Source organism: Lepidochelys olivacea (assembly GCF_965140295.1).
Source record: "Lepidochelys olivacea isolate rLepOli2 genome assembly, chromosome: 2".
Taxonomy (NCBI): Eukaryota; Metazoa; Chordata; order Testudines; family Cheloniidae; genus Lepidochelys; species Lepidochelys olivacea.
This window is the reverse complement of record NC_140412.1, coordinates 237,362,957-237,387,532: the sequence shown is the minus strand read 5'-3', so window position 1 is coordinate 237,387,532 and position 24,576 is coordinate 237,362,957. Positions and strand designations below refer to the sequence as shown.

At 41.0% G+C, this 24,576-nt stretch overlaps 2 protein-coding genes across 3 annotated transcripts in view; one reads left to right on the top strand and one right to left on the bottom strand.

The window, feature by feature from the left end:
* Nucleotides 1-10,363, bottom strand: part of PDSS1 (decaprenyl diphosphate synthase subunit 1) — a gene marked incomplete at its 5' end in the record, with an annotated part of 43,282 nt that extends 32,919 nt beyond the window's left edge. The window contains 4 exons of the mRNA XM_084618105.1: nt 3,810-3,940; nt 4,375-4,498; nt 5,366-5,430; nt 10,220-10,363. Coding sequence (XP_084474231.1) covers nt 3,810-3,940; nt 4,375-4,498; nt 5,366-5,430; nt 10,220-10,363 — 464 coding nt within the window. The remainder of the gene's footprint in view (nt 1-3,809; nt 3,941-4,374; nt 4,499-5,365; nt 5,431-10,219) is intronic.
* A 23-nt stretch (nt 10,364-10,386) lies between these two features.
* LOC311515204 (protein adenylyltransferase SelO-like) overlaps nt 10,387-24,576 on the top strand; it is a 44,699-nt gene continuing 30,509 nt past the window's right edge. Inside the window, exons 1-12 of one of the 2 annotated variants that reach the window (XM_084618094.1) lie at nt 10,387-10,452; nt 11,273-11,583; nt 12,715-12,833; nt 13,567-13,695; nt 14,113-14,177; nt 14,284-14,340; nt 14,439-14,537; nt 18,816-18,883; nt 20,076-20,163; nt 21,529-21,598; nt 22,208-22,280; nt 23,898-23,981. In XM_084618094.1, the coding sequence (XP_084474220.1) occupies nt 11,373-11,583; nt 12,715-12,833; nt 13,567-13,695; nt 14,113-14,177; nt 14,284-14,340; nt 14,439-14,537; nt 18,816-18,883; nt 20,076-20,163; nt 21,529-21,598; nt 22,208-22,280; nt 23,898-23,981 (1,063 nt within the window). In that variant the 5' untranslated portion in view covers nt 10,387-10,452; nt 11,273-11,372. Of the gene's footprint in view, nt 10,453-10,576; nt 11,584-12,714; nt 12,834-13,566; nt 13,696-14,112; nt 14,178-14,283; nt 14,341-14,438; nt 14,538-18,815; nt 18,884-20,075; nt 20,164-21,528; nt 21,599-22,207; nt 22,281-23,897; nt 23,982-24,576 lie in introns of those variants that run through there. The other variant, XM_084618093.1, reaches the window with a different exon arrangement.

Sequence of the window (24,576 nt, the reverse complement as noted above, 5' to 3'; positions counted from 1 at the left end):
TGTATATGTGCCAAGGAAACTTATTTTGCCTTTTTGATGTATGTCTTTTGAAATAATTTAATGTTTTAGATTTCTTGTATGAAGACAGTGTGTCATATAAAAGTTTATTTTTGTTTGCAAAGATTGCTGCCTGAGTGTCAATTCTTTGAGCAGAAGGCTGTCTCTGTGTCCTCCCAGGGGTCAACACAGTTAATCTGTTCTGGGAGTTTTCCAAAGGTCAGAGGGAAACCCCTGATAAAACCCTGGCGATTCCTCCATAGTAGGACACCCCCTTTCAACTACCAAAAACAGACAAATTGAGGATTAAGTTACTGATATAGGCAGGCCATTTTGGGGGTGCCTTAAGTCTGATTTTGGGGGTAACAACTTCTTCTAGCTGTGACACACCAGTAAGTCTTGTTTCACTGAGTACTGACATGTGAGGGATAGCGGGCTTCACACCTGGACCCACAGCTCCCCAGGCAGCGCTCAGACTGTGGCATCACCCAGTAGCTCATCGGAACCAGTGGAAAAGGGAGCTTGCAAAGCTATAGCTCTCAAAAGGTACCATCCATGAAGCTCCTGATTGGGAGAGAGGTGCAGCCTCATCAACTGGCTGGGATGCACTACTTAAGCCAGAAAGAGGCACAGAAAGGTTTTTAAGCCACTAGGAGAATCCTTGGCTGGCTATTACTACAGACCCTGCCTACTTGCCCGATTCCTGAACCGTGCTTTCCTGACTCTTCCTGCTATCCTTACCGCAGGCACCTGTCTGTTCCTGGTTACCTCCCTTACTCCAGATCCTTTCACCTGCACCCTATCCCTGATGCTGACTCTGGCTTTGACTCCTAACTCTACCTCCCGCTCTAACCTCTGGCTTGGCACCTGACTGATTCCATTACACCTGACGACCCATGCACAGTCCCTACAAGCAATAGCTATATTGTACTGCATCAATATTTTGAGTATAGAGCTCCAATGCTCAGATCCACCACCTCTGTTGAGAAGTTTGTGAACATTCCAAGTTACAAACTTTATTTGGGTCCACAGAAAACCTGGATGAACAGTCAGGTGCAGCACTCTGATAAGTTCGGGTGCAGTACGTGCTTTTTAGGGATTTTTTTCCCCATTCCTTTCCCAATTTGAGGACAGCAGCAGTGTCCCTAGACAAGACTGCTGTGACACCTAGGAAGGATACAAACATGGCATCTACACCAGTCTACAACCAATGACCATCACTCCCAGGCCACCTGTGTGCAGGATTCTAAGGACATCCAGCAGCATCCTCTCCCTGTCGGCACGCCCCTATCACACAGTACTTGGATTATGAGGTCGCAGAGTCAGTGTTGCATTGCTGAATCACCTGCACTGTGATTGGATTATAGTGGGAAAGGTGTGCGCAGTTCCATTCCCACTATCTTGTCCATGCAAGCCATGTGCCGTACAGAAATTGCGACAAGCAGCATAAACATGGATTAAGTTCAGCGCGCCTTCTTCTAGCAAATGCTTTGACACTTTACAGTTCCTTCACATTTCCAGTTACTTTGTGAAGGGCAATTAGAAGCTTTATCTCCAAGGGAAAAAAAGGAGGGTGATACACTGGGAGAAGTGCCAGACCAGCCAGAGAAACATGTGCCAAGCACTGAGGTAGTCACCAACCAGGGTGGATAAAATCAGATTTTTTTTTTTTTAATTTAAATTGGATTTTTTTGATAAAATGCTTTTTGAGGAAAACACCTATCTAAAGATAGTTTTCATTAAGATACATTATAGCTCAAAGATATCTCACCATGGAATAGGGATTATAAATTCTAATTCTATAGCATGAGACAATATATTCATGTCATGTTTAAGAAAAGTTTTGTAAATGAGTTCCAATAGTTCATGGATTAGGCACCCAATCTTATGGGGTTCCGGGGGTTTCTGTATAGATAAATTTAGGTTAATCTTTCTATGTACCCAATGGGACTCAGTGCTCAGGCTAGAAGATACCATCAGAGATGCTTAGTTTTGCAGTTCTCAGACTGTGGATTTGTGTGTCCAGAAATAACATGCTTGTTAACAGCAAAAAATGTTTTTAAATAAATACGATAGCTCGATAGATGAGAAACAACAGACCTCAACCCTATTGTCCCTCTGCAAATTTGTGTACACAAAGTCAATCCCTTACCTCTCTCAAAGTGCAAAGTTTCAAAAAGTTCAATGAATAGAAGATTGTTGGGGGCGGAATAGATCTGGAGAAGGAGAAGAAGTCTGGAGATAAATGTGAGAAGCGAGGGACATACACTTGTTTTGTTAAAATATTATACGTTTGTTGTTGAAGAAAAAAATCCAGAATACTTAACGTTGTTGTTTTAGTTAAATAAAACAATTTAAATGTCTGTCTGGTGATGTTCTCCTCCTAATACAGCCTGGCAAGAAAATCCTCCAAATATTAATGATTAACCTGTTGAATTGGAGATAGTTCACCTCCCAATAACTTCATAAATATCTGCTTCCATTACCTTTCGTAAATGAAATAACCAAACAATCATTCATTTTCTGATACAGCTGTAAAACTAATCTGAAAAGTTTTCAAAATAAATCACTGTTTAAAAATGTATAGTGTGTACCTTCTAAAAATGAAACGTACATCTATCTGTGTTGTGAAGAATAAGTATTAAGGTTATAACAACTAACAAGAATGCACTTTTATGTAGAAAACCATGATTAAATCGAGTCTTCCTGACTAGTGATTTAAATCATCATTTAAATCAAATCCACCCTGTCACCAACCCAGATAGGCACTGAACCACAAAACAAAAACAAGCAAGTGGCTTACCAAGAAGTAATGTGCTCAGTAGCCATAAAACTGCCTAACAAATTTAGATGTCAAGGGATGGGAAAATAAAAAACCATGAATGCACCACTGAAGTACACAAAAATGCTTGAACCAAGGGCCTCAGAAATTTAGAATAATCAGTTGACTAAGTTGGACTTGACTAAGGGCTGGGCTGGAACTGACAAATGATATCTAAATGATGCTTCAACCCTCCCTCTTATATCAGCAACAGTTTCTGTCCTTTGCTGAGTACAGACAGGAGGAACTGTCTGGAAAATAGGTGGAGGGCAGCATTTACAACCAGTACGGGTAATGTGAGAGAGCCTGTACAGGGCCTACATCATATTCTACCTCAAGGGCCAAACAACCTAAAGGAATGCCAGTTTTGAGCTAATCCTGATTTCTGGGAGTGAGAATCCTGCACAAATGATATCTTTAGAGAAAACAGTTTTTCTCCTAGTTTTGTTTAATCTTGCTGCATAGACTGTATGAAAGGTACTAATTGCTTCCAGGCCTGTCATGTTTAAATATAAAATACTATTTTCCCTCCCACAATAAACAAGTTCTTATCTATGACAGCAGTTAGTAGCTATAAAGATGCTTATAAATAGAATAGTAAATAGTTTGGGTGAAGTGTAAACTGGTTCACTGGGTGATGTGTGTAGTAACGATCTATTTATGTTACAAGATGTGACTATGACCAAAATCTTCACAAATACTGGAACTGGGGATTCTTTTTCCCTTCCATAGCTACAACAGTACATTTCACAATTCTACTGGAAAAGTGCACCAAAACTATTTATTCAGTTCCAACAATAGAGATCATTGCTTTGTGAGTGTAAAATGTACTTAATGATACAAAATAAAATTGAAGTTTCATGGGTCACCTTATTGTTTTGATGAAGTCACTAGACAAATTTTGTGAAATTTTAACAAATGATAGGTCTGAAAAATCTTACTTAGAGCTTCTATTTGTCCATACCAATATATTTCAAGACCAAGGACTCACCCGGAGTTATTATGGTGAATATTGCACGCCCTTGCCATTAGCACCACAATCATTGGTCGAAAGGCTTTCCCTTTTCCATCAAAGTAATATTCACACATTTCCCTAAGTTCTGCTGTAGATACAAGAAATTCCTGTAAACAGAACAATGTATTAATTTCAAAGATACATAATCAACCTGGATTACAGGTCAGGAACATGCATTCAAATCTTCTAAGCTAGTAGTTTGGTTTTTCTCCCTCCAATTTATGTTGGAATTGGTTTTAAGACTATTTCTCATGATAACTTGGGGGAAAAATGATTAAGAACAGTGAAGTACACTAGATAGTGGAAATAGAGAGTCATTTTTCTGCTTCTATCAGTTACGTAATGATTTCTTCTTCACCTTCATTTTAGATTAAGAGCGGATCTCATGACAGCAATACACGTAGACTATCAAGAGAAATCTTCCGTCAGTTACTATGTTTAGAGCTTTGGTAAATTTTAAAGGGAACCAGATGGTTGCATTTAACCGTTTTCAATGTCAGAATCATTACATTTTCCTAAAGCATTCACCAAAACCTCCTACCTTTTTAATATCCTCATACAGATTCTTTAAGTCTTTCCGACCAAGTTTAAAAGGGTCCTTGTATTTTTCATCAGTAACTGTTTTACTACAGCTGCATGTTCGTGAGGTTGTTGTATGATGAAACCTGGCAACAGTATGATCCAAAACAATTAAGATTGTTAAAAATGGCTTTTTTCTGACTTTACACAACATAAACAATTCATGAAGGCTCTTGCCTCCCCAAAAATACTTTCAGCCAGCACTGTGAGGAGTTTAGCACGGCTACATGTCAGGATATGTTACATGTGACACAGATTTTAGAGTGATGTGTAAAATGCAGCATTTGAGAAAATGTGTTCAGTAAACTAGAGGGGATTTTTTTTTTAGCAATGCCATTTCTGTTTTCCTTTCCTTGACAGCCAATTTGCAGGTGTAGTCAACACTTGCAATTTGGTGCCAACAGAATGACTTTACCATCCTATTTTTTTAGTAAAGAAAGTGGTTTCTATTTTGGAGTTGAATATATTCTACACTCTATGCAGCTAGTCACTCTGGCCAACCATGTCTACATCAAATTCAGTCCTACAAGTAGGACAGAGAGGCTGAGCAATACAAAGAGTCAGAGCCTCTTCCTGGATATGCCAGGATCGATAGGGAATGAGCCTAATTTCCTTGAGGATCCCAGAGATCCACTGAATTTGAGGGTTATACCCACACACTAGGTTTCCTCTATTTCAACCTCAGGACCTTACCTGAGCTTTTTTCACTGCTGCAAGTTTTTCAGGATGGGAGAATTTCAGTCTACCTTCATGCCACATCAACAGAAAATGTAATATGACCTATATTAAATTGGTCTTGTACAGACTAGGGTGAATAATCTCATTTTACAGTCTGTTTTAATAACCAAGGCATTAGAGTTTAAAATCCACAACTTCACCTATGCCATCTACCTAATATAATTACTTCTTTACCTACTTGAATTGTTACCTAACAATATGGATCTTCAACTTACCGCAAAAATATACTACGAATTTTTGGAAATGACAAAACTGAACTTCTCCCCAGAAAATAATGCATCTGCAGAAAGAAAAGACTACTTTTACTCTAAAAATCAAAATCTTTACATTCAGTGGAACTATATGATCATTAAGAAATACTTGTTCATTAATATTTAGTTGCAGTATTTCCTCGTGTAGATAGAGAGTTGTAAAACCCAGTGCAAAGGCAGTATTACAATTGTTTCCTTACACATGATGTGGTATGTACATACACATTGCCAGTTAACTACTTACTTGATAAGCTGACTCCTGCACATAGGAATGCTGAACTTACTCACCCCTTCTAGAAAGAACCAGGGAGGAACCTTTTATCTAGTTGATATCTGAAAGCTGTACTAGCAAGACCCAGTCTATACATTCAGGGGAGGCACAGCCTCCTTTCAATGGCTCATTATGTTGCAGGTAGATTTGTGTTGAGCTGCCCAAGGACAAGAGTGGCTGGCATGACCCATGTTGGTATTTCCAGGAACCGTTACACTAATAATAATAATAAAAATAATAAAAAAGGTGTGCATCCTCTGCTTTCCCCTAAAGAGGTTTTAATTCAGTGTGCCTCCTACCTTAATTCCTTGTGCACAGGGAGCAAGAAAGAATACTGTACCACAGTAGTTCTTAACCTTTACCGCAGCCTGCACCCCTTTGGTTCCCAAAATATGTTCTCGCACCCCTTATCAAAAATCGTTGAAGTAGGTCAGCTCTTTAAACCTACATATATTTTTGTTTATATATTAATCGTTAAAAAATGTATAATGTTAATAAATGCATAGGATTGATTAAACAAAGTACTTATGTGCCTGTGCTTAATTTGTGTTTTCGATGATTTACCTTCGAAAAAAACTGGCATGTCCTGCCCTCCCAGAAAGGGCATCTCACACCCCCAGGGGGCGTGTGCACCCCAGGTTAAGAACCACTGCTGTACAGGCTCTAAACCCTCACCATCCACCCACCCTTCCTGGAAAAGTTAAAAAATAAAGAAGTCAGGCCTAGTCAAGAAGTGAACATTCAAAACAGCACAGTTCCCGCTAAGTCAAAATACCAATACCACAGGACTCGCTGTGAATCCTGCCCCTCGTAAGATCTCGCTTCGGGAGGAACAAAGACAATTCACTGGACATTTGCAGATTACAGTTGCAGCAGCTGCCTACTGTGGCATATCCATGATTGTAGTCTCTTTCAGTGGACAACTGGTGTCCCATTTCCTTGTAAGTGCCACAAAATGTCTGATGGGGAAAGGGAAGTTTTGCTCCCCTAGCTCCCCAAATTGCACTTCAGGAGCAGTGCATGTAGCTAATTACTTAAGTGTTTTCCTCAAAACACCCCATGAGAGGCAATGACTATTTGGTGGTTTATATGAGAAACCTGAGGCACTGGAGGCAATTTTTTTTTTTTTTAGTTTTTAACCTCAGGTCACACACACACTAATCAGTCAATACAGGCAGCACTTCTCAGTGCGGGTCAAGCCAACACCATGACCTTGAGAGATGGACCTAAAACACAACCATAATTAAAAAAAACAAAAAACAAAAAAACCCAACCTATTTCATTTTGACTACAAAAAATGTGTAAACTGTATTTTCTTGCTAAACAAACCCAAATTATAGGTGGTAATGAAAACACTGGTTAATTAGCCTAGTTCTCCTAACGCAACCATAGGAAAACCTTTACAGGGTCTTCTTCCCCAACAACAAAACAAGTCCCCACCCTATAAAGACTTTAATTTAGCACGAGTAGTCTTATTTCAGGGCATAGTAAGGAGGATCAAGGACCAGGGGAAATGAAAATCCCCCATCCCTTTGCAGGGAAAGGAAAGCTGAGAGAAGCTTAATTCAGGCTGTGATTGCAGTGGGACTACTCGGGCTTAAAGTTTAGTATGTATGTTTGCAAGACCGGGACCTTTGCATTTGTGTCTAATCTATTAAACTACTTTAAAACAGGGTGGATAAAAATCAATGCTTAAAAAAAAAAATAAAATCAGACTTTATTTAAATCGGATTTTTTTTTGATAAAATGCTTTTTGAGGAAAACACCTGTCTAAAGATAGTTTTAATTAAGCTACACTATAGCTCAAAGATACCTCAACATGGAGTAGGGCTTATAAATTCTAATTCTATAGTGTGAGATAATATATTCAAGTAATGTTTAAGAAAAGGGCAACAAAAATTATTAAGGGTATAGAAGGCTTCCGTATGAGGAGAGATTACTAAGACTGGGACTTTTCAGCTTGGAAAAGAGGCGACTAAGGGGGGATATGATATAGGTCTATAAAATCACAAGTGGTATAGAGAAAGTAAATAAGGAAGTGTTATTTACTCCTTCTCATAATACAAGAACAAGGGGCCACCAAAATGAAATTAATAGATAGCAGGTTTAAAACAAACACAAGAAAGTATTTTTTCACACAAAGCACTCTCAACCTCTGCAACTCCTTGCCAGAGGGTGTTGTGAAGGCCAATACTATAACAGGGTTCAAAAGGGAGCTAGATAAATTCATGGAAGATAGGTCCATCAATGACTATTAGTCAGGATGGGCAGGAATGGTGTCCCTAGCCTCTGTTTGTCAGAAGCTGGGATTGGGTGACAGGACATGGATCATTTGATGATAACCTGTCCGTTCATTCCCTTTGGGACACCTGCCATTCACCACGGTCGGAGGACAGGATACTGGGCTTGATGGACCTTTGGTCTGACCCAGGATGGCCATTCTTATGTTCTTATGTAAAAGTTTTGTAAACGAGTTTCAATAGTTCATGGATTAGGGACCCAATGTTATGGGGTTCCACGGGCTTCTGCATAGATTATTTAGGTTAATCTTTCTATCTACCCAATGGAACTCAGTGCTCAGTTTACAAGATAGCATCAGAGATGCTTAGTTTTGCAGTTCTCAAACTGTGGATTTGCGTCTCCAGAGATAACATGCTTGTTAACAGCAAAAAATGTTTTTAAATAAATACTATAGATAGATGAGAAACAACAGACCTCTGAAAATTGTCCCTCTGCAAATTTGTGTACACAGAGTCAATCCCTTACCTCTCTCTCAAAGTGCAAAGTTTCAAAAAGTTCAATGAATAGAAGATTGTTAGGGGTGGAATAGATCTGGAGAAGGAGAAGAAGTCTGGAGATAAATGTGCCAACGGATGGACAGGCAGTAGAAACAAAAGCGGAACTGTTTGAGTAGCATATTACAGAAGTCTTGAGGTCTTTCTGAGTGTAGCCTTCACTGATTTGAGATCTACCATGCCATTCTCTCACTAGAAGGGAAAACCTATCATGGCATCAGGCTGTAAAAGAGACCCAGTTTGGGAATATTTTAATGAAGTTCCTCCACCTGTGGGTAAGAAAAGCATGCATGCAAAATGCAAACAGAGCAACAAAGAAATGCAAGACCTGGTTGCCAGAATGAAACAACATTATGAGAAGTGTTCCTTCTCAGGAGGAAGCTGAGTTGAAGATGATGAAAGGAACATGTCTGAACATGCAGGATCTTCAGGTTGGTAACAACAAGAATACACTTCTATGTAGAAATCCATAATTAAATCGAGTCTTCCTGACTAGTGATTTAAATCAATTTGATTTAAATCAAGTCCACCCTGCTTTAAAAACAACCAGTCTAGTTTTATATTAATTGTAGATGTAAGAAATACATTCCACTTATTCTGAACACCAGAAAACATTACTTTTTACAGTTTTCTTCTGCATTTCCACCTCCTTACCTTGAACTCTGGTCTACCTCAATTTACACATTTAGTTAAAGGGATCAACAGTGTCTTGAGGGTATGTCTACACTTACGACTGCATGTAGAGTACAAGACACTGCACGCCCAGCTAGCACGGGTATAAATAGCACCGTAGCTGGTGAGGCACCACTAAAGTGACTAGAATGCAGACATACCTAGAGTGTGTGTTTGTATACACACACACACACCCCATGTCAGTGTTTCCCAAACTTGGGAAGCCACTTGTTCTGGGGAAGCCGCCTGTTCTGGGGAAGCCCTTGGCAGGCCGGGCCAGTTTGTTTATCTGCCGCGTCCGCAGGTTCGGCTGATCGCAGCTCCACTGACCACGGTTCTCCGCTGCAGGCCAATGGGGGCTGCGGGAAACGGCAGCTGGTACGTCCCTCAGCCCACGCCGCTTCCCACAGCCCCCATTGTGGGTACAATAGAAGCTGTCACATGACTGACTGGCCAGCATTCTCCCAGAAAAGGTGAGGGCTTGAGATTACCATGTTCTATAAATGTGTTTCACAAACAGCATATTTCTGCTCATGTTCACATGTGTCTTTCACTGACTGCAAACTGCTCACCACCCTGGTACACCAGCCCTCACATACCAACCCCCCATCTGAACATCCCTGTTCTCTGTACCATATAAAACATATTAAAATACTTCTTTCCCCTGCTAAATCCCACAGACATACCATGCATGTGCCCTGCACTCCACATGGTCCTCCCTCCTTACCTTGCACCTCATGCCCCCCAGCCTACTAGCCCAGTACCCCTTGCACCCCATCAGCCCCATACCTGGTGCTCCTTGCACACCATACCGCACCCCACAGCCTTTAGTTCAGTGTCCCCCGCGCCCCCTAACCCAGTGCCCCCCGCACCTCCCATGCCCCCTAACCCAGTGCGCCCCGCACCCCCCCATGCCCCCTAACCCAGTGCGCCCCGCACCCCCCCATGCCCCCTAACCCAGTGCCCCCCGCACCCATCGCCCTCTACACACTCCTTAGCCCGGCGCCCCGCGCCCCGCCCCGCCCCGCGGTTCCCATTCATTCCTGTGACCTCTAGTTGCCCGCAGCGCCGCTCGCTCACCTCGGCTCTCCCCGCAGCCCGCCCCGCGCAGGGCCCGCAGCCGAGTCGCGGCCCTGCGGCCTCCAGCAGGCTCCGGAGGGAGCCGAACGCGGGCGCCCGGGAGGAGAAGCAGCAGCAGCAGCGCCGCCACCACCACAGGGCCATGGCGTCTCCCAGCGCCGCCACCCGCTGCGCCTCCCGGCCCCGCCGCGACCCGGAAACGCTGCTCAGCCGCCCTTTCCCCCGCGGGCCAGGTCCGGGCAGGGCGCGGCCGGGGGGGGGCGGAGCCGCCTTCGGGGCGGGGTGGTGCCGTGGCCGGGATACTGCGCGTGCCAGCGGGGCGTGGGGAGGGTGAGGAGCAGGGGCAGCCAGGCCCCATCCACAGCCCTGCGGGGAGCCGCCCACCCCTGCGTCCTCGGCCCCTGCAGCCAAGCGGCTCCCCGGAAGAGGATACCGCGCAGCGCGGGATAGCCACCCCCCTCCCTGCCGCCCGCAGCGGGGCACAGACCAGGGAGACGCTCCCCGGCAGGGGCAGGCAGATGCCAAGTACTTCCGTGGCGTGACAGGGCGTAGCCGTGCCGCCAAAGCGGACGCCGGTTTTGGCCAGGCTGGTCCTGGGGCCGGGCTTGTGCCTGCTGCCGTCCCGTCTGTGGGGCGCCTTCACCGCCCCCTGGGCTGTGGCTGGGTCACACGCGCTCCGCGGGGGCCCTGTCGCCGCTGGCGCGTTGCCTGTTTTCTGAACTGAGCCTCTAGACTGTGCTGGGTCAGGCCGCTGAGCCCGGTGGGATGGTCAGGCCGTCACGTTTTTAAAATGTTGGGTTTTTTTTAAAAAACCTTCTCCAGACCAGGCCATTTCCCGGCACAACCAAGTCACCTGGAAACCATTTTTGTGCAGTTCTGGAAAACGGTTTCAGAACAATAGGCAAATTGCCACTGTAGAATAGATGGGGCTAGAGAGATGAGGAGGGAGAGAAAGTGAGGGGAAAAATATCTCTAGTTTATAAATTAAATGTATTAGAAGGGAGCACTGTAATCCTCTAGTCTGACCTTAATGAGCCTTTTCCCTGCCTGAAGGATCTTTCCTGCAGAAGAAGAGTTTGGTCCCCGTTACTACTGTTTTGACTCCTGGGTCTGTACTGACTGGCAATCTTTAAAGCAAAGTTCCAGTGTCAGCATGTCCGGGTGCCATGGAGTTGCCCAGTTCCTCACCTGGGTGGTGCTGATCTGTCAGGCTGGATGCTGCCTCCTGGATTCTATAGGTGCAGCAGGGAGTTTCAGGGGAATTCCTGTCAGCAATAAATCAAACCTTGACCAAGGTTATTGTGAAAGAAAAAGAAAAACAAATAGTCTTAATATGTGGAGCCTTTCTTCAGAAAGCCTCATAGGTACATTTTATATTGCACAACTATTTCTGTTTGCTGGACTGTGGTCTTTGTTAAAATGCTTATTAAATTTGCCTGCAGCTTTATTTGGAAAGAACTGTATTTGGTGGTTAGGGAGAGACAGCGTCAAGCTCATGTACTACTTTTAAAATTACAACCAACATTGACCACAGCAAACTATTTAGTCTTTTTATCCTTGTATTAGAGATCTGTAGCTGTGTTAAACAGTACCACTTATCCAGTAATGGGCCAGGGCTGTCCCAGTTTGAATTTGGAGTGGACAGGCTATGCTGCAGCAAGAGCCACAGACTGTGCACCCTGCTAAGGCTGCTTTGCACTACACAAAGCAGACTTAAAGTTGGCTAACTGGCTACCTGGGGATCACTCTTGCACAGGGGAGTCTCCAGATCAGTATTCTGGCTGTATGTCCCCTATGCTTATGGCTGCAATTGTGTTGCTTCCTTGCATAGGGGACTTTGATTGTGGGGGAAAGAGGGTGTGGCTGCTCTTGGGGAATTCCTGGCAGTTGAAATCGCCTTTTAGGAATGTCTACACAGCAAAGAAAAACCCGTGGCTGGCCCATAATGGCCCACTCAAGCTTGTGGGGCTCAGGCTATGGGGTTGCTTACTGCTGTATAGCTTTGCAGGCTCATGCTTGAGCCTAAGATCTAGGACCCTGCAGGGTGGAAGGGTCCCAGAGGTTGGGCTGCAGCCCAATCCCAGGAGTGTACACAGCAATACAGAAGCCACGCAGCCAGAGCCCCATGAGCCCAAGTCAGCTGTCAAGGGCCAGCAATGGGTTTTTCTTTGCTGTGTAGACATACCCTTAGTGGCCATTACGACTGTGTGCAATTTGTATCAGCCCTGAGGCTGTTCTAAACTGCATGGGAGGTGGGGGGGAATTGACCACCAGTTGACCCTAGATTTGTTTTGGAGGGCATAAGTAGTATAAACTACTTAAATCTGCTTTACACTGTAGACAGATGAGGATCCAGCCTTTACTGTCTAAAACATGATACATTTTTGTCTCCTGTGTTTTCTATTTTTATTTTGCCTTTAGGGAAAATAATATATCTATAATAATGTGGTTAATTCATAACATTTTTTTAAAAGGTTCATTGGATTTTTTTACAGATATGCTGCCTGTTGATACTATTCCAGAAAACTCAATTCGTAAAGTACGAGACTGCATTTTTTCTGTAGCCTACCCTACTCCTTTTATATCCAGAGTTCTTCTTGTAGCAGTTTCAAAGGTTAGATTTATTTATTTCTTAGAATATAGTGTTCCTGTTTTATTAATATGTATCTTTAAAATTAATAGAAAATTTTGAACACAAAATATACTATGGGTTTCAGAGTAGCAGCCGTGTTAGTCTGTATTCGCAAAAAGAAAAGGAGTACTTGTGGCACCTTAGAGACTAACCAATTTATTTGAGCATAAGCTTTGTATATCATGCACCTTCATTTTAGTGGTGTCTCTTATTAACTCAAAGAATAGCGTGAACAAAATCTCCCTATCATCAGAACTTTGGTAAAGTTTAAATTTGTGTGTGTGGTTTTTGGAGGGGGGTGAGAGAACCTGGATTTGTGCTGGAAATGGCCCACCTTGATTATCATACACATTTTAAAGAGAGTGGTCACTTTGGATGGGCTATTACCAGCAGGAGAGTGAGTTTGTGTAGGGGGGGCGGAGGGTGAGAAAACCTGGATTTGTGCTGGAAATGGCCCAACTTGATGATCACTTTAGATAAGCTATTACCAGCAGGAGAGTGGGGTGGGAGGAAGTATTGTTTCATGGTCTCTGTGTATATAATGTCTTCTGCAGTTTCCACAGTACGCATCTGATGAAGTGAGCTGTAGCTCACGAAAGCTCATGCTCAGATAAATTGGTTAGTCTCTAAGGTGCCACAAGTACTCCTTTTCTTTTTGCGAATACAGACTAACACGGCTGTTACTCTGAAACCTAAATAATTTCTGTTTTTTCAGGATGTTCTGGAAGGCATTTTGGACCTTGATGTATCTGTCAAACAAACAGACGATTTTCTCCAGCTTGTCAGTGGTGGGAAAGTGGTTTTAGGGTCTATTCCTCTGGCCCATAGGTATGGAGGCCATCAGGTAACAATAATACCTGTTCTGCACATGATAATATGGATTTATGTGCTGGCATTTACCATTTGAATTATGTCTTGAGAAACTGTAAAAATACTCAGTGCTCATTGAGGGCTAGATTGTAATTTTACATTCTGTCTTGTGTAAGGGGCAGAAAAGGGAGGGAATTGTAAATCTTGGTTAGTTTCCTCCTGTGAGTAAACCCATTAACTTCAGTAAATCTTCATCAGTAAGCAAACAGTAAGCATTTGCAGGATTATGTTGAAACATGTTTGGGGGATCAATCCCTTAATAATTACTTGAGCAACTGTAGCATTATTTGTATCATATAGGTCATGTTAAGATGTTTGTTAATGATGTCCTAACATGTAAATGATAGCAAGAAGAAAATGACTTAATTTTTAAAATTTCTGTTCTTGTTAGTTTGGTAGTTGGGCAGGTCAGCTGGGTGATGGAAGAGCCCACTTGATTGGTGTGTACACAAACAGGTACAGCGTGCTTTATTTTAAAATGATCATATAGCATTTTATGTAATATTTGGTTGACATGTGGATATCCCAGTATGTATCATAAATACTAGTGTTGTTTATGTAGGTATGGTGAAAGATGGGAATTACAGTTGAAAGGTTCAGGAAAGACTCCATATTCAAGGTACAGTACAGTTAATTCACACAGACAGAAGTTGGATGTTTTCTCTACATATTTGAAAACAGAAGACAAAATATTCCCAATCCATTTGTTCTCTGTAGAAATGGTGATGGAAGAGCTGTGCTTCGCTCCTCTGTGCGAGAATTTTTGTGCAGTGAGGCCATGCACTACCTTGGAATTCCTACAAGCAGAGCAGCTAGGTATTACCCATCTTTTCTCTTTTGCAACATTCATGTTTATGGAAACTATGGAGTTGAGTTTTGGGATTGGGCTTTTTTGGCTTGAGCTGTGAATCAGTGAAGTGGAGTAGCTAATCTCTTAGAGAGAGATTTTTTCTAAATGCAGAGTTACAGCTAGTGCCAAAATATACCCCTCCATTTTTTGAGATTGGTAAAACTTCTTAATGATGCTAGGTTTGAGAATTTTCATTACGAATTGATTCACTTTTGTCTCTGAAGTGATTTGCAAATACATTTTTGTTGATGGTACTGTTTGCTATACTTTTCTCTGTTTTGGAGTGAACAGCTGTGAATGGATGCAAGGGAAGGTGAGAGACGGTTGTGTTTTAAAGGGACACGGTCAACTTGAAATCTACTCAGCTCTCAAAAATGAGTTAAAATTAATTTAAGAAACAACACCTGCCACTAACTTCCCCTTCCATTGTCTGGTATTACAATCACAATTTCTATTTTAAATGTTTTTTTTTTTTTTTAAACTCTCACCTGTTGCTATATGGAACACCTGCACAAGGAGCAGCGTGAACTAACTGACTCAGATCCTGATCCTTTAAGTAATATGCTCATACTTTATGTATATGAGTAGTCAGTGGGACTACTCACGCATAAAATAAGCACCTGTGTAAGTCTTTGCAGGATCAGAGCCTAAATCATTACACATGAAAAAAGGTGAAAATGACAATCTGCAAGTATTATCATATACACAAAGTAAACAAATGGCAAAAATAGAGAACTTTTTTGTCTTTCATAACTTTCAATTGCAATAACCTTAGGGTGTTTCTTTTAACATAGATAGAAAAACTTATTTTAAGCTAGAAATATGCATTTTAGGTTGATGGTGCCCCTTTCAGGTGATCTGATACTTTTCTTAATTATTACAGGATTTTTAAAACTTATGTTGAATATAATTCACTGCACAAAATCTGAGATAAAAGCAACAACCAAGTACACTTGTCATTAGTGTCCTCCAGGATAAAAAAAAAACCCACAGGTGGTCATATTAAAAAAAAAAATTAAAAATCAAATCTGCTTGACACATAGAAACTTTAATAAGCACATTTATCTATTTTCTTTCTTAGAATTCTGTAAAACAAAAACTTTCAAGATGTCTGGTTAAAATTGTGACATTTATTTTGTGTTCCACGTGAGTTGGTCATGTCTGGGGGCTCATGTGTTTCAGAGTCCACAGAAAGTAAACATTCTGCTGCAAATGCATTGTACTCAGCTGTCACAATGCAAACTCTTGTGGTTTCTGTGGTTGCAGAGTGCCTGCAAATCTCTAGCATTAGTTTTAACACAGGTTTCAGAGTAGCAGCCCTGTTAGTCTGTATCCACAAAAAGAACAGGAGTACTTGTGACACCTTCGAGACTAACAAATTTATTTGAGCATAAGCTTTCGTGGGCTACAGCCTACTTCATCCGATGCATAGAATGGAACATATAGTAAGAAGATATATATATAGAGAGAGAGAACATAAAAAAGTGGAGTAAGAGGCTAATTAATTAAGATGAGCTATTATCAGAAGGAGAAAAAAGCTTTTGTAGTGATAATCAAGATGGCCCATTTAGACAGTTGACAAGAAGGTGTGAGGATACTTAACATGGGGAAATAGATTCAATATGTGTAATGACCCAGCCACTCCCAGTCTCTGTTCAAGCCCAAGTTCATGGTATCTAGTTTGCGTATTGATTCAAGCTCAGCAGTTTCTCGTTGGAGTCTGTTTTTGAAACTTTTCTGTTGCAAAATTGCCACCTTTATTTGCCTCTGTTACTGAGTGTTACTAAATGGCCCACCTTGATCATCACTACAAAAGGTTTTTTTCCTCTCCTGCTGGTAATAGCTCACCTTACTTGATCACTCTCATTATAGTGTGTAGGGTAACACCCATTGTTTCATGTTCTCTGTGTATATAAAAAATCTCCCCGCTGTATATTCTACTGCATGCATCTGATGAAGTGAGCTGTAGCTCACAAAAGCTTATGCTCAAATAAATTTGTTGGTCTCTAAGGTGCCACAAGTACGCCTGTTAGTTTTAACACATTTACTCTGCTGGAGTGCAATGTTTGTAAATAACGTGTTGGAAGATCTGTTCACTCATTTCAACAAAAGGTCCCAAAGTGTCAGTAATTGATGCAAAACCACAAATCTGTGTGGACATCAGTGTGAGAGCTTATGGCAAGGTTATGTCCTTCCTATACTGTTGTCTTGACAAATTGTTCACTTCAGAGATACTATCAAACATTATTCCTTAACTGTGTGCTAATTCTGTCGTGTACAAAATATTCCTTAGCCCACTATACTTGGCAAGTTGGTAAAGTGTCACTGTATAAGGCTGTTCTGTTGACTCTTTCCACCAGACCTGTTTTATAAAGTTTTCACTGAAGAAACCCAGTTGATACCCATATTCGTCCCAATGGGGAACTGTTGTGTCTCAACAATTTTAATCCATTTACAAAGTTCTTGCTGAGTCTTGGCAGAAATGTGGGAAAGGGCCATATAACTCAGCCAAGAAGAGCATCCTACAGGTGGGTTCATGCCATTAACTTCATGTGCTGTGTTTCCAACTGGAAGTTGCAGCCTACATCTGCAGCGGTGCCAGATGAAGAAAATATCTTTATCTGGCACCACTGCAGTCATAGACTGGGGCTTCTAATTGGGAAAACAACACATGAAGTTAGTGGGGTGAATCCATCTGTAAGGTGACCTTTATTTTTAATAAGGATTCAGGGTGAAATTCACCTTACCTATATACAGCCTGGATATTCAGAATGTAGGGCAGCGCGTATAAGAGGCCAGAGGAGGCTAAGCCTCCGCAAAAAAGGCTGGCCATGCAGGGGGGAAATGACATGGATGTGGTGCGAGTCACCCCTCCGTAGGCGTGCCTGCCCACTGCTATCTTTGAAGCGCCGAAAGTGAAGCTCCTTAGAAAGGGGCGGGGCTGTGCTCCGCTCATCCCCACTCTGCCTCTTTCCCTGAGGCCCCTCCCTCGCTCCGCCTCTTCTCACACCCACTCTGCCTCTTCCCCCAAGGCCTCCCCTGTTCGCTGCTCAATCCTGTCTCTCCCTCCCCCCCATCTCTCACCGAAGGCAGGAAAAAGTAATGGGGCCATGGCCCCCCCGTTCTGGGAAGGAGGCAAGTGGAGAGAAGCGAGCGGCTGATGGGCCTGGCCTTGGGGGAGGAGGCAGAGAGGAGCAGGCGTGGGCGGGGACCTCTGGGTAGAGGGCAGAGAGGAGCAAAGTGCAGGCTCTGGGCTGGGGGTGCACATTCTGGGAGGGAGTTTGGGTGTAGGCTCTGGGTTGGGGAAAGGGGTGGAGGTGCAGGCTCTGGGCTGGGGAGGTGGGGATACAGGAGGGGTTGAGGGGTACAGGCTCTGGGACAGAGTCTGGGTGCAGGCTCAGGGGTGGGGATGCAGGCTCTGGGAGGGAGTTTGGGGGTGGGTGGGGGTGCAGGCTCTGGGAGGGGGTGGGGGGTTGCGGTGCTTACCTGGGGCTCCTGGCCAGGGGGCCTCCGCGCTGCTATTCCTAGGCACTGCCCCTGCAGCTTTCTATTGGCCGCAGGGCGCTTGGCGCAGAAGCAGCGGGTGTAGACACAGACCCACCCTGCCCAGGGGTCGCAGGGAGGGGCCATTAGCCATGTGGAGTGAGCAGGCAGGAAGCCCTCAGTTCCGCTGCACTGACAGTGGTGGGTGGGTGGGGGCCCCGGTCCATTGTAAATCGCTCGGGGGATGTGCGGAGGGGAGAGCCCAGGGGTGGAAGCTGGGGCTTAGGGAGAGACCCGGTCTCAAACATTGCTGGAGTTGGGCCCTGGGCCAGGAATATTCCTGGTGCCCAGGCACCATGGACCCATATAACTCGCCAACTATGGTTGTTATTTATTTTACAACAGTATTAGTCAATAATCAAAGTCCCAAATTACAGCACAAATTAAAAAAGACAGTCCTTGCCCCAGAGCTGACAATTTAAGATTATGACAAGATGGCACAGATGAAAGAAACAGGCAAAGGATGGGTTGTGGGGTTGGAGGATAAGGTAAAGGTGAAACAAACACATTTTGCTAATAAGCTGTAACCTCATCTTGTCACCTGCCTATATTCTTTGTAAAGACTCAATCATACCAGCACACCAATTATTCATCTTTTCTTTCTTCTTTAAAATGAAATAGAATTGTAAAATGTGACTTGCATTTGGGTATAAAATATTTTTGCTCAGACATCTTTCACGGCTTTTTCTCTTCTCTTACAGCTTAGTTGTAAGTAATGATGATGTTTGGAGAGACCAGTTTTACAATGGAAGTGTTAAGAAAGAAAGAGGTAATCAGTGCATTTAAAATATTCTTCAGTGATTTTTGACATTGTGTAGTTGGAAAGTGCACTATATTTTTGAATGAAAATATGCACCAAATCATCTCATTTCCAGAGAGTCCTTATTTAGATACTATACTTCCCCCTGAGGAAATCATTCCCCAAATGTTTCTTAATTTAAAATTCCTGTGGTCAAGGCTGCTGTAGGTGTGACATACCTGATGTGTGGTGTCTCTTCTCTTTCAAAATTTGATCACAACAGCCACAACAAAAGAGGTAAAGGGTGAATTTTGATGGAGTTCCCCTCCATCAGTTTCTTCTTTTTGGGAATCTGAAATATGGTAACCCTAGTCTTAACTTAATTATTGCTACAAAATACTTGTTCTCTAACTGAGGTAGGGAGAGGGCAGAAAAGATGTTAAAGGGAGAAGCTGAAATTGCTTATGATTTTTATACCAAATAAAAGTGGATGTGTTGGAGGAAAAGGGTGAGGGGGCAGGGCAGGGCAGGAATGGAAGGAGAAGCAAGAGGGTTGTCTTCCCCTGGAAAAGGTTTCGAAGAGGTATGCAACTTGCAATATATTAATGGAAAAATCTGGAACATAGCAATGCCCAAAGAAGACTTTTCTCTTTTCCGCCTTTATTCTTTTAGTATGTTTGTCTTATTTCTCTGCTTTAAGTTAGTTCATTAGGGCCCTCCATAACAGTCCTGCTACATTCCTCTGTTTGAATTAGATTGTGTGACCAGTGATGCTATTTCTAACTGGATGGCTTTTCTTGAATTTAATTTGTGTGTGTCTAGGCTTAAATTTTCAAAAGTGAATAGGTACCCAAAACCACTAATCACTTTTGAAATTTAGGTCCTTCACTCCCTCCGTTTCATTTCTTTTGCCTCTTCCATTTTCCTCTTCATTGTTTCTTACTTGTTTTTCCCTTTTTCTTCTTGGAATTAAATGCACAATTTTCCATATCATATAAGCTCCTGTTCCTTTTTAAATGGGTTTATGTGTGTCAGTCATTTTCAAGCAAATTAAACAGTGTTAAAATATTTGTATGGGAATTTAATGATGTACACACACTCATATTTGGTTTTTAGTTTTATTTTTATATATATATATAAAATGCATGTGTATGTTTGTGTGTATGTGCGTGCATGTGTATCAGCAAGCTATTTAAATTTAACGTATATGTTTATGTTTAAGGTGCAGTAGTCCTACGTGTTGCCAAATCATGGTTTCGTATAGGTTCCTTGGAAATTTTAGCTCATTCTGGGGAACTGGACTTGCAAAGGTTAGAATGAAATCTTCATAGTAATTATATTAATTCTAATATAAATAAAACCTATTCAAACATGTATGTCCAGTAGTAATTTGGGAAGATCACTTATTGGACTGATTCACCTGATTTTGCTATTTACTTATAAGGAAAGAAATACTATTTAATAAAGATTCAAATGCCAGATATTCATGGTAAGGGCTGCATTTAGTTGTTTGGACTTGACCTTGCAAAAACGTTCGCACGGGCTTAAATTTACACACGAGTAGTCCCATTAACTAAGCAATTGTATACATTTTTGTAGGATGGGGGCTTCAGTTTGTAAAAGTTTTTATAGGGGCCTGTGTGTGCTACTGTTATATAAATATGAAATATAATAATAACAGAAGTATGTTCTGCAATATGTATTTTCCAGAAGTATGCAGGATTAAAAAGGGAATAATGTATGTGGGTAACAAACGATGGCAGAACTATTATAAGCTTTTTAACAATACTATAGTTTTCTGATCGTTAAAATATGTTGTCCCATAAGCAGTTTTGTTGCTCAGTTTGAGAGAGCTGTTTTGTGATTTTTATTCAAGTAAGATTCCTTGGAATTTCCTCCTTTGAATCTATAGACTGCTTGCTAATCACTTACAATAGGAACTCAGGCAGGTAGTGCTCAGAGAAGAAATAACAGTTACTTAACATAGTAAGCGGTTCTTCAAGATGATTGCCTGCCTGGATCCATGCTGCCTGCCCTCTGTCCCCTTTATTTTGAAATCTTACAGCAGATTTTTGGTTTGCAGAAGGAACTGAATTATGGTTGAGGCTGTGCTACATAGGATTTTAGTTTATATGTGTGCAGCCCCAGTCCGTAGTTTCTGAAAACGTTCCAAGCTAAGGCACCTAGGACCTGCATGTCACTTGCTGTCAGGACCCATATAGGCAGTTCTCGAAGAACGTATTATACTGTGGTAAATAGCTGTTTTTTATAAGGGTTTAGAATTCAGTCATTAAAATGTTCTGTGTGGAGAATCTTGGCTCAGAACTTTGCCTGATAGTGATTTTTTCTTATAACCAAACCAGTTTGTCAGAAAATGTTGTTATACGGGCATGTAAACAAATACTGTGCTCTAATCAGAGAATGTAATACTTGGAGTTGTTTTAACATAATGTGACTGCTTCTAATCCTGTTCTGTGTGTGAAACATTAAGTTTTATTGCTAACAGATTCTATTAGGGTCTTATCCATTGCAGTTAATGAGTGTTTCTTTATTGACTTCATTGGGATTTGATCAGCCCTTTAATGTGGAGAATAAGAATGAGTAGTCATCCGTTTGGCACATTAGTCCTAAAAATACTGGTTTTGGTTAAAGAACTGTTTGGTTCTTTTTTTCAGGACACTGCTAGACTTTGTCATACAAGAACATTTTCCATCTGTAAACATGAACGATTCAAATAGATATTTGGTGAGTATAGGAGAGACTTTCACTTTGTATGCATATTATCAACAAGGCATCATTTGTATTAACAACATAAAAAATAAAATTTGAAATATTGCAAATATCATTGAAGTGCGCTTGCAATTTTTATTCAAACAGATGTTTGCAAATATTCTTCTTCAATATTCTCATAGTTTTCCCTTCAACTTCAAGTATGAAGATTGTCTTTTCCTGCCCTGTTACTTTACACAAACATATTCATTATGGTAATATCACATTCTCCATTAATGTTTGTTCTCCTTATGCCCTTCATATCCTAACCATAGACTAGTGATGGAGTGCAGGATCATGCTCTACCCTAAATACATGCAATATAATATACTTGATCATTACTACACTTTCGTTTTATTATTATTGCTATTGCAGCTGAGTATGTGTATTGTCACACACGTCTGGGTGTTCTTGGATAAGATCATCATGCAGCTAACTCACTGAGAGTGTGTGCCCAAATATTAAAAAGAAACCGAGTATAACGTGCCAACTGTTATTTTTAAATAAACTATATATTTGATAACATAGTGTTTATCTGTATTTATTAATTAAAGGGTTTGAAGTGAAAAATGTTTTTGATTTCAGGACTTTTTCTCTAAAGTGGTATTGGAGACTGCAAATCTGATTGCATTGTGGATGTCAGTGGGCTTTGCTCATGGTAAGTGATGATAGCTCAGTTAAATTATTGGTGTGGTAATTGTAAAATATTAAGGTCTGTTAAAAGTCCCTTTACCCGTAATAAATTCAAAGCCTTTTGGTTTTGGTATTTGTTTTGTTTAAATTTTCCTAGAATGTATCCGTGTTTATTAAAAAAATAAAAAAAAGAGTTAAAAACTGTGCAAAAAATAATTTCAGTTTTTTGGGTAATTATCAGGGTTAATATTGGGGAGATAGGAGGGCAGAAAATAGCAACAAGTAGAGAAAAGTAAGAGTATTGAAAGTTAAAATAGTTTAGTGCTGTGGTTTATTTCATGAACTGTATATTAACAGTACATAGGTATATGCACGTGTGTGTGTGTTCGTGTGTGTGTGTTTCTTCCAGTACATTGCCTTACTTTAACAGGCAGCCCCTCACTTACACTTAGATTAATTTATTATTAACATAAACACATCTATCTAATACAGTGTATTGGATTTTCTTAAGATAATTAGTATTTTCATGTGCTTGAAGGGTTCAAAATTCAGGTGAAAATTGGTAAAAACCAAAAAAAAAATAACTTCTGTAAAACCTGGGGATTTTTTTGGTAGAGATTAGTAAAAACCAAAAATGAAGATCCTTACATATACTCAATAATGGCTTTTGCTTTGTCATGTTTAATTCTCCTCCTTTTTGTCCTTTATTTCAAACTTTTTGGCATTTTTGCCTACAATAATATCCCTGTTGTTGATTAGCGCTTCTGCAAGTTTTCTCTGACAGATTCAAGAGAGATTCTGATTTTCAAAGTGCAGACAGATTAGGAAGAGGCAAAAGACTCTATAGTACATGGGCTTCTCAAAAAATTCTTTAAGAAGGGTTGCTGGTTAGTGGCAAAGAACACAGTTTTATCAATATTACTTATTTAGGTCAATCTACTGGATTTTTTTTTAAAGTGAACCCTTTAGATGATACAATACAGTGGTTGTTTTTGAAAGACAGTTGCACTGACATACCACTAGTGCATGTAATAGTGTTTTGTAATATATACAGAGGCCACATGTTGGTGTCATATAATGGACATGAGTTTGGGATGCCTTCATTAGATCCTATCTTATATAGTCAGATAGTGCAGTGGTGCAGCAATATCAGTACCTAAATTCACTGAGATATGAATTTGTTTATTTGTAAAACCACTGTACTATCAATATGCTATGAAACTTTGTTTCAGAATTATACCCCATAAGTAGAATCAGCATTATATTGCTAATGTACCGCACACACAACTCACAAGGAAAGGAAAATAATTGATCAAGTGTGCAAGAGGTAGTCATAGTTCCTCAATGTCGCCACTGAAAGTAAAAGGAGACAGTGCCATCTAGGCATAGAAACAAGATGAGATATCACAGAGACATCAGATGTTTTCAGTTTTGATATATAAAATGCCTGCAAAGTTGGGAACAAGGGACTGAACTTAAAATCCAGACTCTCATCTGCTGGGCCCAACTTTAGTTATTGTAATTTAAATCCACTGTAATCTAGGCTTTTCAGCAACTTTTCTGCCTTTGATAAATCAGCAGTGTGTAGAATAAACAACTTTATTGTTTTAATAGTTGTATTTTTGTTGTTGATTAATTCTAGGTGTGTGCAATACAGATAACTTCAGTTTGTTATCCATAACAATAGATTATGGTCCATTTGGTTTTATGGAGTCCTATGATCCAAGTGAGTATAGCACATGTATTTGAATATACATGAAATTTCTTCTCATTGTGTTGTTATATAGTTTTTGTTTGCTCAGAATGTTCTTAACATTATTAGCACATGGATCCTGCATGTGTGTACTATTGCATGTACATTGGTCAAAAATAAGTTTTGTGCATCTAGTTGCATTTTAGATGAGAGAGCAGTTTTACTGTGTATTACACAAGTTCTGTTTAAACTGTACACTAAAAAACTTGCAGGTAATGTATATTACTACTAAACCCATTTCCATGAAGTATCTCTCATACTGACATTCATCAGATTCCCAGATGCTACAGCAGAAATCCAGAAAACTCCGTAAAAATTGAATACAGCTAAAAGTAGCCAAAAGCAAAATCTATATATGAATTTCTATACGTCATCTTTTATCATTTTGACTTTACCGTCACAACTGTTAATATAGGGGGTAAAAGTCAAATCTGCCCAGTTATGACACTCCACTGTAAATCTTTAATTGAAAGCATGAATTACATTACTCTCTCCATCTGTAATAAATAGACATAGGTCCAGAAGATGGTCTTCAGATGTACATTTCATTTAGGCTGGGGTTTGGAAG